Source organism: Acartia tonsa, chromosome 9 (assembly GCF_053477335.1).
Source record: "Acartia tonsa isolate MP-2025a chromosome 9, ASM5347733v1, whole genome shotgun sequence".
NCBI classification, from domain to species: domain Eukaryota; kingdom Metazoa; phylum Arthropoda; class Copepoda; order Calanoida; family Acartiidae; genus Acartia; species Acartia tonsa.
Genome location: NC_137268.1, coordinates 25,235,439 through 25,252,709, shown reverse-complemented (window position 1 = coordinate 25,252,709; position 17,271 = coordinate 25,235,439). Strand labels below are relative to the sequence as shown.

At 31.3% G+C, this 17,271-nt stretch overlaps 2 protein-coding genes across 7 annotated transcripts in view; both read right to left on the bottom strand.

Annotated features, from left to right (window-relative positions):
- The window catches only part of su(r) (dihydropyrimidine dehydrogenase su(r)), a 107,851-nt gene extending 106,711 nt beyond the window's left edge, over window positions 1-1,140 (bottom strand). The window contains exons 1-2 of one of the 3 annotated variants that reach the window (XM_080172367.1): window positions 1,116-1,140; window positions 53-97 (exon numbers count right to left, since the gene is read on the bottom strand). The gene's annotated coding sequence lies outside the window, so the exon portion shown is untranslated. Of the gene's footprint in view, window positions 1-52; window positions 98-822; window positions 955-1,058 lie in introns of those variants that run through there. The other 2 variants (XM_080172366.1, XM_080172365.1) reach the window with 2 other exon arrangements.
- Window positions 1,141-9,544: 8,404 nt separating this feature from the next.
- On the bottom strand, window positions 9,545-17,254 carry LOC145328613 (uncharacterized). 4 transcript variants are annotated; one of them, XR_013882527.1, is made up of 8 exons: window positions 16,323-17,254; window positions 15,465-15,545; window positions 14,831-14,996; window positions 12,866-14,587; window positions 12,158-12,276; window positions 11,330-11,425; window positions 10,339-10,834; window positions 9,545-10,024 (listed from the first exon to the last, which is right to left on the bottom strand). XR_013882527.1 is itself a non-coding variant. In XM_080172363.1 (8 exons), the coding sequence occupies exons 4-7, from the start codon at window positions 13,199-13,201 to the stop codon at window positions 10,666-10,668; spliced, it is 720 nt and encodes a 239-aa protein (XP_080028489.1). In that variant the 5' UTR covers window positions 13,202-14,587; window positions 14,831-14,996; window positions 15,465-15,545; window positions 16,323-17,254; the 3' UTR covers window positions 9,545-9,991; window positions 10,622-10,665. The 4 variants fall into 4 exon arrangements, 3 of the variants coding, with proteins under 3 accessions (XP_080028489.1, XP_080028490.1, XP_080028487.1); XM_080172363.1 differs by having other exon boundaries at window positions 9,545-9,991; window positions 10,622-10,834; XM_080172364.1 differs by having other exon boundaries at window positions 9,545-9,953; window positions 10,622-10,834.
- Between the last annotated feature and the right edge of the window lie 17 nt (window positions 17,255-17,271).

Genomic DNA, 17,271 nt, shown 5'->3' with positions numbered 1-17,271 from the left:
GGAACCTGTCCTAAATTAATAAACAAACGTACGAAAAACTTAAAATTCTTACCTTACGATCAAAAGTCTCTGCTTCTGGATCGTTGAAAAAAGTTAGCTAAAATAAAAAAAAAGTGATTCATTCAAATCTAAAAATAATTTACATTTAATTTAGAAAAATTTATCTTAACTAGATAGGTCAATCTGTTTTTTTATACAATTTCAATAATTAAAAAAAAAATCATAACACATTTGTTAGTAACTTATGTATTCTAATGTGAAAGTAACAGGATCTGGGTGTGTTTGTCTGTTTAACTGTGTGCACTGAAGGATCTTTCTTCTTTTTACTTTTCGAAACTGACATAAAAATTGGGAGGAGGGGGTCGAATTCTTCCCCCCCACCATTTAAAGTGTAAAATAATTAAACAACGTCTATTAATTGATCTTTTAATATGTAGAAATAAATTTGTGCACATTGAACTGACAACTAAATCAATTGCTAAACTTTTACAATTAATATGCAAATAACAAAATTTTTATAATTTTTAGATACAAATGTGTAAAAAGGCTAAAAGTACAGTATTGAAAATTGTTTCAGTTACCAATTGAACAAAACAAACAAGGAAAAATAAAATTAGAAAAATAGCGAAAACAAATGAAAAATACAAATTGTAAAAAAATGATAAAAAATATTGTAGCTTTGTGTAAATAAATGATTTCTATACTTTTAAATTTAAACTGAAATATCGTACAAACGTTTTATCCTTACAGTAAAGTAACAGAATATCTCTGTTTTTGTCTGTATCTCTATCTGTAAGTTTAATAATTAATTTGTGGGCCCACCTTTTAAAGTTTCTCCTAGTGGCGCAGCCTCTAATATAGTAGTTATGAAAAATGTACTATACTTTTCATAAAAGCTAAATGAACATAAACATATACTTGCAGTGTTGGAGAAAATTAATCAATAATATCACAATTTTTATTCGAATTCACTTGCTGTCACAAATTTTATTTGAAAGATAAATAACAAGATAAAGGAGAAGCCTGGGTAGGGGGGTATAGCTGACCCTTCCACTAACCTAATAGATAGTATGAAGGAAGATAGATGGATAGATCACAAACTGAAACAAGTTTACCTTTTCACTGTTGTTCGGTTACTGCGTTGCGTATTCTTAAATTCTTATACAGTGTTCATGTAAAACTATAAAAAAAGCAAAATTAATTAGAGAAATTTTCAGAGTTTATAAGATTTACTTGGTAAAAATCAACAAACAGTACAAAAAAACAATTAGGAAATGAGATTATACACTTTTTTATTTTCTTAAAATTTGCCAAATTTCATTTTTAAGCGTTTCTGTAGAAATATCTTGTTAAATATTTACTTTTGACAGGGATAGATATCGATCATTTTGTACGAAAAAAATATTATAATAGTTTGTACAGAAAAATCCATTGTGTTTTAAATGTTATTATTATTGTAAATACATATGTCCTTTAAATGCAGTTTTTAAAATGGAGAGTTTCCCTTACAATTTTGCTATTGTGTGCCCAAAAACAAGTGTTGATACAATAAAACAAATATGTATAAAATAATGTTATAGCATGATGATTCTAATTTGTGTTATACACATTTTACATTTGTGTTAATGATATCTTTAACAATTAAACTATTCTAACTATCAAAATAGTATAAATTTTAAAAGATCGAGAAATGATTGTGCTTATACTGAAAGTGGCGTTGCCATTATTAGAACAATTAGAACTGCTAGCTCCTAGAGGCCTAGGGGTAAGTCGACACTTCACTTTCGATTTTAGATTTAAAGGAAAGTAAAAATATTCCAGGGGCAATTTCTCTTTGGTGTAGCGGTTTGCATCATCTTAAGTTACACACACAAATAGGCAACCTGTTACTTTTATATATGGATAAACAACAAAAAATAGAATTGTTCTTCTATCCTTATATAAAAGGATGTACAATGATGTCTATGAGTCTGTATTTCTATCTGTCTACGTCACCCTACTTGTACCAATGGATCTCGCTGACTGGTAAACCAATTTGATTCTCCTTAACAATGTAGCTCGTCATAGAAACTGAAAAGGTTTATGTCATTTTTACGTTCCCCTAGAGCCCTCTGGAGGTAGCTGTAAGTACAAAAAAGTATTAAATATCTATATTCCAACCCTTTAGATTTTCGCAAAATGAGTTATGCACAACGTTTAAACACTCCAAAATCCTGCTTTTAAATAAGACCCCGTTTTCATAAAATAAATTGACATCGGTTAGCAGCTTAGACATAAGTTAAGGGTGCTGTTAAGTGTTTCATAGACCAAACTGAAGTAAATTTAACTGATCATGATAACCTATGTGTGACGTCATAACATAAGTTAAAGCGAAACTAATGTTCACATCAGTTAAGACCTAACCAAAGGTGGTAAAAACAGCTTAACCAAAGCAAGCTGTCGAAATTCGTACGGGGCATTTGTACTTCAGAAGAAAAAAATAAAAACAAATAAGATATGGGGTGGCATTAATTTTGTAAATTATCAAACAGGTACGATGATTTTGTAGATTTAAAAATAAAATTTTTTAAAGGAAGAAAATTTTCTTTTCTCACATTACAAACCATACCAAAACAAAGCTATTAAAAAAATATAATTAATTTTAAACATTGAAAATTACTTATTAAAGGACTGCGGTCGCGTCCAGCCCCCTGCCCACCTCCCCCCCCCCCCAAAAAAAAAAAAAAGAAAAATTCAGCATTCGCCTATTTTGAAGATCTTAATTGGCAAGGGATTTTTAAGAAAATTTTTTTATCATAAATAATATTATATGTATATAACCTAAATTAAAAATTTCTTCTTTGTACTTTTTCTTTATTTTCTATACTCTTTGCATCTTTTCATTACTTATACCATTAATAAAATAAACACCAAGATGTATTAGGTTTTTTTATAAGACGACATTTGTCAGAAATAGGCCTTTTATGCTAATTTAAATCAATTTCAAAACGGCAACCCTGCCTTTCATCGGGTAACTGTGACAGCTTATAACCTATGTTAAAAATGACGCATTGTCCACATCAGTTTATTTATGAAACCATAATAAAACTTGTGCGTACTTTATGATTGGTAACTGAACTCAGTCCAGTAACCTAACCACACTTATTTTAGATCAGTTAGCAGCTTGTTTAAGAAAACGGACTAAGGTTTTATAAGGTTATGATGTTATGTCTAAGTGGGCGCATTACTAATAACGTGATGGAGAAAGTTCATCTCGGGCTTGGGAAAGATAAGGCCCCAATTTTCTATTAGAATCGCAGCTACTCTACAGTGAATTTTTACTTTTTAGCGAAAAAATAATATTATTTTTTTTTGTAAATCGAAAGAAAAATTATATGTAGATATACATTATACAGGGTGAACCGAAATTAACTGCGTTTTCCGATTTTGAAAAAACAACCAGTATTAGTGTAAAAATTGTCCCACCTTAATAATTGCTCATGTTCGATCATCCCCGCCCCTCTTTTAATTCCCTAATCCTTTAATATAATTGAAAGATCTTATTGAATTTTAATTGATTGGTTCCATACTAGTATGGTTTATGGTTAAATAACTCCAAGAAGTCCAAATAGGACTATAGGAGGAGGTTGTATTTATATGTATGTATGTATTTCCGTATTTTACTATCGATAATACAATTTATAATTAATAATATAGGATAAGGTATGAAATGAGTTCATGTACAAGGATAGTAGAGCTTAGTACACCCCTTTTATAGTACATTCCAGTACTTGTAGAGTTTTTACTACTAACTCGTTTTTGATTAGAAATTTAGGGGTGTAGCGAACATGGAAGCACAGGGGAGCGTGGTGTTGAACAGCTGGTAATGAACCAGAGTTGACCGTTTTTTTTATTATTTTGGTGTAGTTTTAATTGAATGTTAGTCATTTGGATTTCGATAGTGGAGTCTGTATGCTTCTAGTTAATTACATATGTTGCAAGTGTTGAGGTTACAGATTTCAATATTGGAGTAATTTTGGAGCATATTTTTTTTTATTAATTTTTTGAATCTAGAAATTGATAAATTTCTTTTAGCTGTTGTTTAGATTATTTCATGATTGAGGAATAATGAATTTTGTTATAGATTTTGTATTTGAGCTATCAATTTTGTTGTTGAATAGGTTTTGTCTTAATCTTTCATTAGGCATTTCCTTTTGGATGTGTTCATGAAGGGAAACTGGAGCATAGTTATGAACAATTGTATGTGCTATAGTTAATTTGTTGATTTCAATTATATCTTTAAATTTAAGTAGATTGTGTTTTTTTTAGTATAGGTTCACTGTGTCTCTTTGAGTTGTTCCATTTATTGATCTGATGGCCTTTTTTGTAGCTTGCTGATGGTCTCTACAATGTCTTTATTGTTGGCCCAGATTGCACATCCATATGTTAACTGTGGAATGAAAATAGAGAACTATATATGAGGATTTTTTGCTTGGTAGGTAATAGTCTTTTAAAAGGACTCTCCACAGGAAAATTAAATTTAGTTTTTTAAAAATCTAATCTGAAACTATTATTCTCTGTTCAATTTTAGGCATTTTTTATTTTTGTAGCATCACGATCGAAGCCCTTTGAAATTTTTTACCTCCTTTGAGTGAATCCTCCCGCCATTTAATTTGTGCTCCTTTAGTGAGTTTTAGCTGCTAATTTTGCCGCCGTCATCGCCTTTCACCTCACCACTGCTACTCTGCTATTCATCGCTTTTTAATACATGCTCCCCTCCTCCTTGTTCAGAATCTGGATGGAGGTTGGGGATGTTGTGTGAGCGATGTAGCGGGGTGTACCAGCAATGAATAGTGGAGTAGCAGTGGTGAAGGCAGCGACAGTGGCAAAAAGATGGTTAAATTGGGTGGTGGCGAACACAAAATGGAGGCAGCAAGATTGTCAAGTCAAGGAAGAGAATAAATCGTAGAGCGGCCGGCTGCTGCCGGTTTCTTGCACTACAAAATAACATCTGTGTGTGTAAAGAAATTTTGGAGTAAAGAAACAGGTTGACATAGGAAAGGGAAGGCGGGAATGTAATAGGTGGGGGGAAAGGGGAGGGGGGCACCATGTATTTTCAGCTGTTTCTGTCTGGCTGGCTTAGGATTCTGTGGAGGCTAAGGTGGAGGCGGCAAAATTGAAATAAACACTATATTAGATAGGGGGGTAGATGCTACTAAATATTGTACAAACCTTATTTCCTATTTTAGATAGAAAATATACAGAGATTTGACAATGGAGTTTAAATTGATATTTATCCCCCATGGTTAGAAACAAAATTATTCCATCTATAGATTTAGATCATTAGTGCATGGAAAACTGGTAGTTTATACCAACCAATCATGATTTTTTTAGTTTTTGAGAAATAGTGTTTGTAAGACCTAGGGTACCAGTGTGGTTTACAGTTGCTACCTACTAAATTACTTCATTTGTTTATCTGTTTTTGATATGAAACCAACCAATTAAATTTCAGGTAAAGTTTTGGGCCAATTAATAAGATAATGTGTCGATACAACTTTGGGTACCAGTATAATTTACAGTCCAATGTCTCCTCCCTCCCTGAAAATATCATAGAAATTTTAGATGATGTTAAAAAAAACAGATGAATAGAATGATTGTATATTGTATAACATAAAAATTGTTGTCAAAAAGTGGAAAATCAGCATGTTGTAAATGGATGTATAGACTTTCTGGTAACAATTACAGAGTTGCTACGCCTCCTAAGTTGTACCAAATTGTTGCAGGACAATTATAAATGCCTAAAAAAAGTTAAAGACAGAAGTACAGATATTAATTATACAAAATTTCGCTTTTGATAAGATTCTAGAAATTGTATCACCAGGGATTGATTATTCATTTTTTCTCTGATTTTTATAATGTCATTTTCTTCAGGGATCCAAAGGGGTTGTACAATGACCTATAAATTAATATACATGTCAAATGATAATACATAAAATTATCACTTCTGTAGATTAAAAATAGTGGTTGAAATAATCAAACACTCAACTCAAAATTCACTGAAATCCCAAAAGTTATTAATCCAACGAATAAGAAAACATTATCATAAAACTTTGGGGAATATTGTATAAAACACTCCATTGTCCCATCTCTCTCTGCATTTTCTTATCTTTCTCATGTTATTTAGCCTGTAACATTTTTCGTCAATTGTGCTGTCCCTACTCTTACTATACCCAGGGAGGAGGGAACAATGAACTGTAAATTACAGTTATACCCAGGGAGTGGGGAGACATTATTAGTCTTTACAGTTGTATATCAACAATTGGTAATCTTAAAAACTTTGGGTTATTGAATTTTGATTGGTTCAAATTCAACATTAGGGGTAAATTTAATTATCATCATTGTGGATGTAAACGTTCATTGTCTTATCCCTGAATTATAAAAAGTTCCATTCTTATTTGTTGGCCTATAGCTTTCATTTCTTTATTGAAGTTTCTAACCACCAGGGATATAATAAAGGGATAGGTAAGACAATAGCCGATAAATTTATGTTCATCCAAATAATTCTACACAAAATTACCCTTTTGTAGATTACAGTTTGTGGTTGATGGACACTATACTTAATGAACTATCCTTTCAAAATCTAATTAAATTTCCCAAAGTTGTTCAGCTAACAAATAAGAAAACGTTATTAAACTTTGGGTATTAGTGTAGTAAAAAACCCACCCAATATCCCCTCCCTCGTTGATAACTACGCTCGCTCATAGGTTAGCATTAAAACTTTGAATATATACTGAATTTTTATTGGTTGGTTCCAAGTTATCAAAGTCCAAACTTTTTGACCAATAATTTTGATTTATTTTTTTGTCATAAAAAGGAAATTTTCATCATTTTATTGTCCATTGTCTTATTACTGCTAAAAATGAAAAAAAAATGACCCTTAACAGTCGGGCCCCTTGCCGCACCTTAATCTCAGTTCCTATTAGAGCTAAAAGGCTAAAAATTTTGTGCAAGTCCCCTGTTTCATACTGAATTTCCGACCTTAAGTGAGTCAAAGTCAATTTTCGCTTCATTCACCCCTTTATTTACAAACCTTTGTTTTTAGGTCCTTTTTGACTTAAAAATTTCAAACGGCTGTAATTTTTTTTTTTTTTGAAGCTAGAAGAACAATTTTTTTTGCAGAAAATGTTTATCTTCATGTAAATTTTATATTAGAAATATCAAAATATAAATTTAAAGATTTCTGGAGACCTGGAGGATCAGGACCTGCAGGATCATACCTGGAACCTGAAATTGACTTGAACAACTGTATTTCATATGAGGATGTACTACGAGAGGATATTTTAGTATTTTGGAAAGATAAAATGCTTTGTTTAAGTCAAATAAATATTTTTACTCTTTACCTGGATGACCCTTCCAGGTTTGCTGGCATCCTGCGGCCGCCAGGATGGAGATGTTCAAAAAATTCAAACTCTCAGTTATGTGTCACACCCATGCTTAAAAAGTCACGCAGTTTGGGCTCTTTATCTTTCACACACAGAAAAAAACCAGACCGTTAAGGGTTAAAGTAAAAACAGAATCATAGAATCCAAGAAAGCAATGCCGAGAAAAAAAATATTGGCACTCAGATTACCTTGTTGAGCAATATTTTGATACAATTTGAGAATGCTGGGATGGAGATAGCTTATTTTTGGTTTGTTTATTAGTTTTATTTCTTATCGTTCATTGTCTTAACCCTTGTGAATCCTAAATCAAAGTATTTGAAGTGATTCTCGAATATCATGGAAAATGCATGTCGATAATATATCAGCCTTGAACACCTTATTGTATTTTAAGGACATTCAAGGGGGGGGGGGGGGGGGAGGGGGTATTTTTTTCTATAATTAGGGTCGGTCCGTCCGTCCGTCCGGTTAGATTTGTCCTATTTCAAACTTTGCATGGTGATTCCTGTAGTAGTTAGTTACGATTTGGGAAGCGTAGCAACTCTATAATCGTTAGAATGTTCGTACGTCCATTTTAAACATGTTGAATTTTAACTTTTTTAACAACAAGTTTTTATATGATAGAATCATTCGATTGATCTAATTTTTGGAATACTGATTCCTAGGACAACAAAATACAATGTTATAAGCAAAGCATCTCTATACTCAAGTCCTAAAAATGTAAGGATGTCCTTAAATATTATCCTATATTAGCGCAGTTTTTCAACAAATATGCTTAAATTTTTGTTTCTAATAGGTATTATACGTTTATATTCTGATTATTTAGTTATGGCACTCTACAAGTGTTAATTTTCGTTTATCCTACCGTTTCAGAGCTTCGCTTTTATGGATGTTGTCATCCTTGTTGTTTTATTATCATTGGAAAGGGGACTGAGAAAATTTTCAACCAATAATTTTAATCTTTGGAAGGAGTAATCTTATTTTTATCAATTTTTTTTTGAAGAGTTAGAGGTCAGCTTATGAAACAAAATTTGTATGTTTTTTCTTCAAATATGTAAATAACATTCAAAAAGATGCATATTTTGTTTTATAAGTTGACCTCTAACTCTTAATTTTTTTTTTTATTTTTACCTGTAAGTGTACAGAGACCACCTGGAGCTCCGGAACCCGGAGGCCTATTAAAATCTTAAAACTTGGGAAAATTCATCATATAAGAATGATTTTATCATTTATAACCTATCTTCTCAGTCCAAAGATAATGCTTTTATACCAGGTTTACGCAAATGTGTCAGAACTCTCACCCCCCCCCCCCCCCTTAGTTGCTAAAACCACTTTTGGTCGCTGATTTTTCGACGTGTCAATAAGAAATAATCCTTATACTTAAAAGATTCTTATTTTAAGGTTTTTTTAACCTTTATAACCTATCTTCTCAGTCCAAAGATAATGCTTTTATACCAGGTTTACGCAAATGTGTCAGAACTCTCACCCCCCCCCCCCTTAGTTGCTAAAACCACTTTTGGTCGCTGATTTTTCGACGTGTCAATAAGAAATAATCCTTATACTTAAAAGATTCTTATTTTAAGGTTTTTTTAACCTTTATGGCTGTTTAAAACAGTAAATAACGGTTCTACGGTGGTAAAATAAATTTTAATCATCATTATTTTTTATTTTAAGCAACACAGCTTTTAAGTTAGTTTTAATTTCTTACAGCTGTGGGGTTTTTTAAGGTTCCCTCCATCCGGACTGTGCTGAGGATATTTTTATTTTTTAATACATAAATACAATCCTTATTTAAAGGAAAACTGCTATTTAAATTATACTTTATAATTTTCTAGTCCAAACACTAAGAAACTATGGCCACACACACACACAAACATCACATCTATCACAAGAATTTAATTTCATACCAAATAAACCATTAGTTAAATTAAATGTTACCTATTGCAATTTACTTTTTAAATAAAAGATTTTATACAATATCATAAGAAATTTAGTTAGCGTTTAATGTTTTATCATGTGATAAATGGATGACACAAAAACTATTATTGTTCAAATAACAAATCAACGACATCGGTTGTACCTATTTCAAACAAAAGTATTTAAAGTGTAAATACAAAAATTTATCATTACTTTTAGATTTTTTATTAATTCTGTAACAAACACAAAAATGATTTTAACAAGCGCACAATATTGTTTTACAATAAAGAAAAGCCGTATTTAATTATCAGTTCATTTAATATTTGATTGAATACATATAAAATACAAAATAGTAAAAATTTAAATTATCTCATTTATAGGCTTTCAAATGTATATATCATAAAATAGGGGGAAAACTAGGTTCAAATTCGTGCAACTAGCCCTTTATCTACAATATCATTTGTAAAAAAAAAATATATTACACATACCTAATATTAAATAATTTCACAATATTTTAATTTTCTTAAAGAATCAAAAATTATTTACAAATTAAAAATATAAATCTGATTGAATAATCATATATTAAAAGTTATGAATTCACAAAAATTAGGCTGATCACTGATCAGTTTCGGTTAATTTGAAAATCAGAATGAAATCTAGTGAAATAAATCAGGGTTTTTTTTAAGAATCTAAAGTTAATAGGTAGGTAACAAATAAAAAATTAAATCTGATTGAATAATCATATATTAAAAAGATATGAAAAACACCAAAAATTAGGCTGATCAGGTTTAGAATGAAATCTGGGGGTAAAAACCAGAGGCGTACACAGAAAGGGGGTGAATACACTAACCCCCCCCCCCCCCATTGTAGCCAAGGGAGGTAAAACAATCACACATCTGCTTGAATTTAAAGGATAGTATAAAAAAAATTTGCGTGACCCGCGCACAAATCTAACAATCCATTTTATATTTTTTTATATGTCTGTCTAAAAAAGACACTATACCTATGTAAATATGTCATATGAATATTAAGAGCAATACAATAAATGCAAGAATATCATATGAATTTTAGAATGTGTATCCAATTTTTGCGTATATTCCACTAGGTAACAAAAAGACATATTTTTTAGAAATTTACATCAACACATTCTACAGCTCACACCTTCCTGACCAAAAAATTACATTTTTTACATCCCTCTTGTTGTCTCTTATACACCACCCCCTAAAATAGTAAAATCGTTGAAATTAATAGCGCAGTCGCTTAACTGAAAACCCGGATAAGCTTACTATTTATTTTCTCAGTGTATTTTGTTATATTACTGCGAATACTTTTACTTCTGTAGTGTAGAGGGATTATTTAGTTTCTTCTTCTCCATTGTTGTGGTGGTTTTATCTCTGTATCTCTCATAACTTCCTCGTTTATTAATTAGATTTGCAGGCGTGTTCTTTACTGCTTCTGAGTGTTTCTCAGTGTTGTGATGTATAAGATCTCTAGCCCTGCAAGTCAAGAATTTAAATATTCATTTTTTAATAGATGTCTTATGAGATTTGGTAAGTTAACTTTGTTTTTCTTTCTTATCAAACAAATAACATGAAAATAGCAACTTTTAAAGATCTACTTTTTATTTACAAAAAGCTTTCTTTTCAAAATCTTTACAAAAGCTATGGAATAAAAAATCAGAATAATTTAGCCTACTCGAAGTCTCAGAATCTACTGAAGATCTGTGATATGTCCGTCAGTCTATTATTCTAGGGGAATTTAATGTTTTGTGTTCTGAATTGCTTTATGAGATGGGCTTCTGAAAATTTCTTTTCAAGATTTTCTTGAACCTTGATCACAAACTTAATACCTTTACTCTGGTCATATCTGTTTAGCTTTTCTTAATATCCAAAATATAACTGCTTTGCTACGCAGCACAGTTCAACTTTGTTATTAACTCTGATTCTTTGTTTGATCAAAATTTATGAAAAGTAAAAATATTAAATTCTTTCCTGTGAAATGTTTGTGTACAGAATGTGCAGGGCCATTTTCCTTTCTTGTGTTCTGCTAGATGGTGTTCATCAAGTAAAATTTGTTTTGTGGTTGTAAAACTAAAACAAAAATAAATTGATTCAATTATCATTAAACATATAGTAAAAATGTTAAAGGAGCTCTGCCGGGATAGTAACTCGGCGACTAGGACCCCACAGAATTTTGTCCAGGAATTTTTTTTTGCAAAAATAAAAGGGGGTGGGGGTGTTAGTGGTCAAGAAAGTGGTTTGAGTAAAAGCACTGTTTGCAAAGACATTCATACAGATTAATAAATGTGTCTTACTAAAATGTGACTTTTTCAAATAGAAATTACACATAAATCACACGTGAACTGTCAGTTTTCTTAATATTGATAAACTTTGGGATGACTCGAGGGGTGTATGAATAATAAAATGCGAGCAAACAATTAATACACAGCAGTAACATACAGCTAATTTCTGGTCTTTATGCTTTGTTTTTGTCAATTATAATCATATCTCATTTTTTCGTAATTTTATCTCAATTTACAAATAAAATAAAATATTTGACAGGCTGCTTTAAGAATTGTCAAAATGTCCCTCTCCAACCAAAAAAAACTCAAACTCGAGAATCATTCTTTTGTGAAAAAGGTAATAACACCTTTACTGCACCCCCCTTGGACGTCCCTGGATGACTGAAGTAGGTTGCTGAAATCTTTTTGTGTTAATTCTAATTGTAAACATGATTTGAAAATTGACAATACAGTTTTAAAATTATCCCATAGCATTTTAATTTATTTTTCATTACTGCGAAAAATCCACGGCAAACCTTACCTACACATACTACATGGAAAATAGGTGTGGTTGTCTGTATGCTTTATCTCCATATGTGTGCGCAGTAGAAACCTATTCTCAGCAACAAAATCACAGAAATCACATTCAAATTCATTTACCTTTATAGTTACAATCCATTATATTTGTATTATTATATAAGAACAATTTTAACATTGATATATAACAGTAGCGTGCACTAGAAACGATTCAACAATATAGATATTTTCACTTAATATCTAAGCCTAATTCTCACAATTTAATGTATGTGTTTGTTAAATGACTCTTACTATTAAATCCATTTTCACACACACAACAAGAGAATCATAATTTTACCATATGCCAGTCCTTAAGTTCGATCTTATGTCATTTAGGGAAGTTAGTAGTACATTCTTTACGCAATCTCGAATCTTAAGTGTTTATGTAAATTGTAAAACAAACGACTTGCATTTTAAGCGAATCCTGTGGATAAAATTGTCTTGGTAGTTTATAAAAATACTAGCTGTTTTGCCCCTAGAGCCTCAAGGGGCACTTGGGGTGGAGTTCTATTAAGAAAAAGTAAAAAAATTGGAGGGGGAGGGAGGTGTTTGATTTTTTAAATATAAGTTCATTCATTGGAGATCCTTCGGTACACACAGACGGACATCCTGTTACTTTCATAAAAGAAACATCAAAATAAAGAAAATCAGAAGAACCTAATGGATAGTAAACCTTTTTTCTCGATGCACATGTAGGGCTTGATGTCATTATTATCTCCTTTTTCTCATCAGAAACATGTAAAATCCCAGTCTTAGGTTTTTTCTCAGCTTGGCCTATCTTCTTTTCAGAGAAAACTTTAATGATTTTTAATTTATTTGCTAGTCCTATTTTACCCTCAGTCTTTTCTTTTTTGCTCCCATTTACACTTGACATGTGATGTAGGCCATTTTGTAGGGCGCAAATATTAACAGTTGCTTTAGCTTTTGCTTTTCTTTGTCTGGATCTAGAGGATATTTCAGTTTCGGGTGCTTTAGGATTAGAATCATTAATTCTTCTGCGTGGAGGCATTTTGGGAGATTTTTTTCTGAAACAGCAATGATAAAAATGAAGTAGTTTTTTTTATAGTTTAATTTTCAATAAATTATACATTTATAATAAATAATTATATCATTTTGGAACACAAAAATTTAGTGAATTTTAAAATCTTGATACAAAAAAGTATCGATTTAATAAGCAACGCAAAAATATTTCATAAAACAAAAAATTGATAGCTACCAAGTAAGGTTTAATCTTAAATAACTTAAACCAATCAAACAAAACTTTTTATATTCATATTTACAATCAAATTATCTTTCTTCGTTCAAAAATTTATTGTATGTTTGGCAAAAGTACCTATCGGTCTTTAGACACGTATGGTTATTATAAGCTCGTTTAATTTAAAATTATTTGTTATATTTATCCCATACTTATAAGATATCTACAATTGTCACCCTCCCTTTAGTAAATATTACATACACCAAGCGACAATTCTGTAACACATCAAGAGAGAAAAAATATATTGCTGTTTATCCCTTTTTACTTTTATTGCTTAATAATCTCATCGCTATGATGGGTTTTCACATGTCTATTTAGATGACTAGTTACTGTAAAAGACTGTCCACATAGATGACACGAGTAAGGTTTTTCTCCTGTATGTATTCTTTTGTGTATTGTAAGGTCATGATTTCGTCGAAAGTCTTTATCACAAACTTCACATATGAAAGGCCTAATACCGGAATGAATTTTCATGTGGGCAGACAAATCACTGGGTCTTTTAAAATCTTTTTGGCAAACTTCACATGTATATAACCTTTCTTCAACATGTGTTGCATAATGTCTCTTTAACACTGCTGGTGTACAAAAGTCTTTACTACATACTTCGCATGCATAACTCTTTCCTTCCAAAGGTTCTTCTTCTTGTAAGGTTCTTAAAGTATTTGAAATAAAACCATTAAGTTCGTCCGCTGAATGATACTCCATGTGTCTCTTTAAATGACTGGAAACTGTGAAAGCTTTCTCACATATATGACAAACATACGGTTTCTCCCCTGTATGTATTCTCATATGTATTGTAAGATCATTGTTTCTCCGAAAAGTCTTTTCGCAAACATCACATGAAAAAGGCCTAATACCTAGGTGAATTTTTCTGTGGTTAGTCACGTCTTCCACACGTTTAAAAGTTTTGCCACAAATATCACAAGCATGTGGCCTTTCTTCATTATGTGATACTAAATGTTTCCTTAATAAAGTAGTTGTTCCAAAAGCTCCTTGACATATATGACAAGAGAACTCTTTAAGTCCTGTGTGATTTTTGATATGTATAAATAAGCTTCTCTTATGTGCATAGTTGTTTCCACAATCTTTGCATTTATATGGCTTTTCTGGGTTGAAAGGGTCATAGATATGCTCAGGTTCCTAGAAAAAGGTAAAACATAAGAACAAATTACATCTCATTTTTATATGAAGAAGTTAATTAAAACTAATAAAATGTATACAAAAAATAATTTGAAGAAAAAATATGTATTTTAATTTTTTAAAGAGAAACAACGGTTAAAAGAGAGACACTGACAGTTGACGTCGCTACAGTACGACAAACATGACGGAATACCTATACAGTATACATGTACAGAACCATCGTTATTAAAATATAATAATTACCGGTTCTGTTGGCGTTCTTGGCTTTTTTGGCTTTGGAATCTTTTTCATTCTTTTTTTATTGCTAAAAAATCCTGTGAGACCATTGGAATCTGTGACTAGTCTTCCAAATTCTTGTTTGATATTGAAAGGTGGTGTTGCATCCAATATTTTTCCTTGCATGTTTAACCTAAAAAACAAAGTAAATATGTCTGTTTCTTTCTGTTGGTTGCGAAGGAACTCGCTAACAACCGAACCGATACTGTTCTCCTTTATATTTAAGCTTCTAATAGATCTAGGGACCGGACGGTTTATAACTATTTTTGGGAGGAGTACCACATCCCTCCAAAAAAATAGCACATAGAAAAAAAAGCCCCCCATCACAGGGGTACCTAGAGGTCTCTAGGTGCGTAGCCGCTGATAGAACAAAAATATAAGGATTAAATTAAATCAAGGAGAATTTAAGGATTATATTTATTCGTTGCATTAAAAGTGAAAAAATAGTTTCATTTTTCAATATACTTTGTAAGTCATTGGTGTAAAACTAACAAACCTACCAGAAATTATTTTAGTGGAAGATCAGGCATACATATAAAAAAAAAATACGACAAACGGACAAAGAAGGTATAAGAGTAGCTACGCTTCCAAAACTACTTACTCTTGTTTTACATTAGACATAAAGTGACCATCTGGAATTACAATTGTATTCTCATCATAACTATTCTGGCGATCTTCATCACTAGAATTAAAATAAGTTTCTTGAAAAAAAAAGATTATACTGTTTTATCCTTTCTGGACAAACCAACAAAATTTTAAAATGCAATGACAAATGGACGACATACACTTTTGTGAGACCTTTATTTTAGAAATCTTTGAGGCACCAGTTCATTACTGCAAAATGAAATTAGTATGAAATTCCCAATCTTAGATGCGTAGATTTAATTTAAACCAAATAACCCAAAAAAAATTAATTATGAAAACATTAATTCTGAAAAGGGGGCGGCGGAAAATGGCGGTGAACGGCGAGAGCGGCGGTTCCGCCGCCGTATTTTTTCAAAGATACCAACACTTTGAGTAATTACTGACCAACCTAAAAAGATCTTGTTTTAATATTTTTAAAAGCACTGAATTTAAGATATACCTTGATAAACGAGAATTTGAAAAAAATAACATGGTCTCAAATGATTCCAAATTGCCTAATTCGGCGAGAAATGCAACTACCCCTTTTCTTTTGTTTTACCAATAGCTTTCTATAGACACCTTAATATCCAAGATTGGTCAACTGTAGGTCCCCTGGTGATTAGTTAAAACAAGGATTTTAAGTTCGGTCACCTTAAAAGCATCCCACTGTAAGTTTTTTTATCTTCTTTTATAATTAAAACCGGTAAAATATTCAATTCTAAATATAAAACTATCACAAGGAAATTTGGTGAATAATTTCTCCTTTTCTAAATACAAAATAAAACTTATTGTTGGGTTTAGATTAAAAAAAAGCCTCATTTATGTAATGTTTTACCTGGAATTGCCCGGTTCTAGTTTAACATTAACATTATTAATCTGATTTTCAACATTTGTTGAAACTAGAGAGACATGTTCTGTCGCTTGTAAATTAGGCGCTGGATTCGATAATTCTTCTCTTTTTCTCCTTTTTCTTTTAATCTTTTTAACTTGGTTTGTATTTGTTTCATTCACATTAGAAAGCTCAGTTATTGGGACTGTTTCATCATTTTCAGTTGTCGGTGTTATTTGGATAGTAGGAAAGTTTCCATTTTGTTCATTTGTTTGAATTAAAGAAATAGGGTCGAATATCTGAACAGTTCCTTCATAGTCCTGTACGTAATAAAAGATTTTGATATTTTCTACATTTAAAACCTATTTACAAAGGTAATGTATTCGAATCTAGGCTTAAACCGTGGCAAAACCAAAGATATTATATGATGTACCTTTTCTGCTATTTCATATACTAGACTTAAATAGTAACAATAGGGGGAATGCCTTGGCCTAATACTGGCAAACCACATTAAAATGTAGAGTTAGGTCTTTAAGACTAATCAAATGGTTGTCTGCAACTGTTAGTGTGGCTCTACTTTATCAACCATAATCTAAGGGATACTTAACTAAAACATGTTACCGATTCATTGAACAAAGAAAAAGCCTTACTTTTCTTAGGTATTAACTTCAAAATTTCGCAGAAAGCGAAATCTTTCAAGCAATACCAAACAAAAATAGTTGCGTTTAGCTTATGTGTTACTCTACTATAAAAAAAGACTTTATGAAATAGCTTTCATGAAGAGTAATGCCTTTTTAAAATGAAAAAAAAAGATTATTATACTTTCGTTTATACAAATCTTAAATGGGAAAAGCAGTGTTTTGGAGCCGGAGCCGGGAGCAGCAACATTTTTGGTGGAGCCGTATCGGGAGTCGTATTTTTCGTTAAAAACGGCTCCGGCTCCAGATTAGCTAAA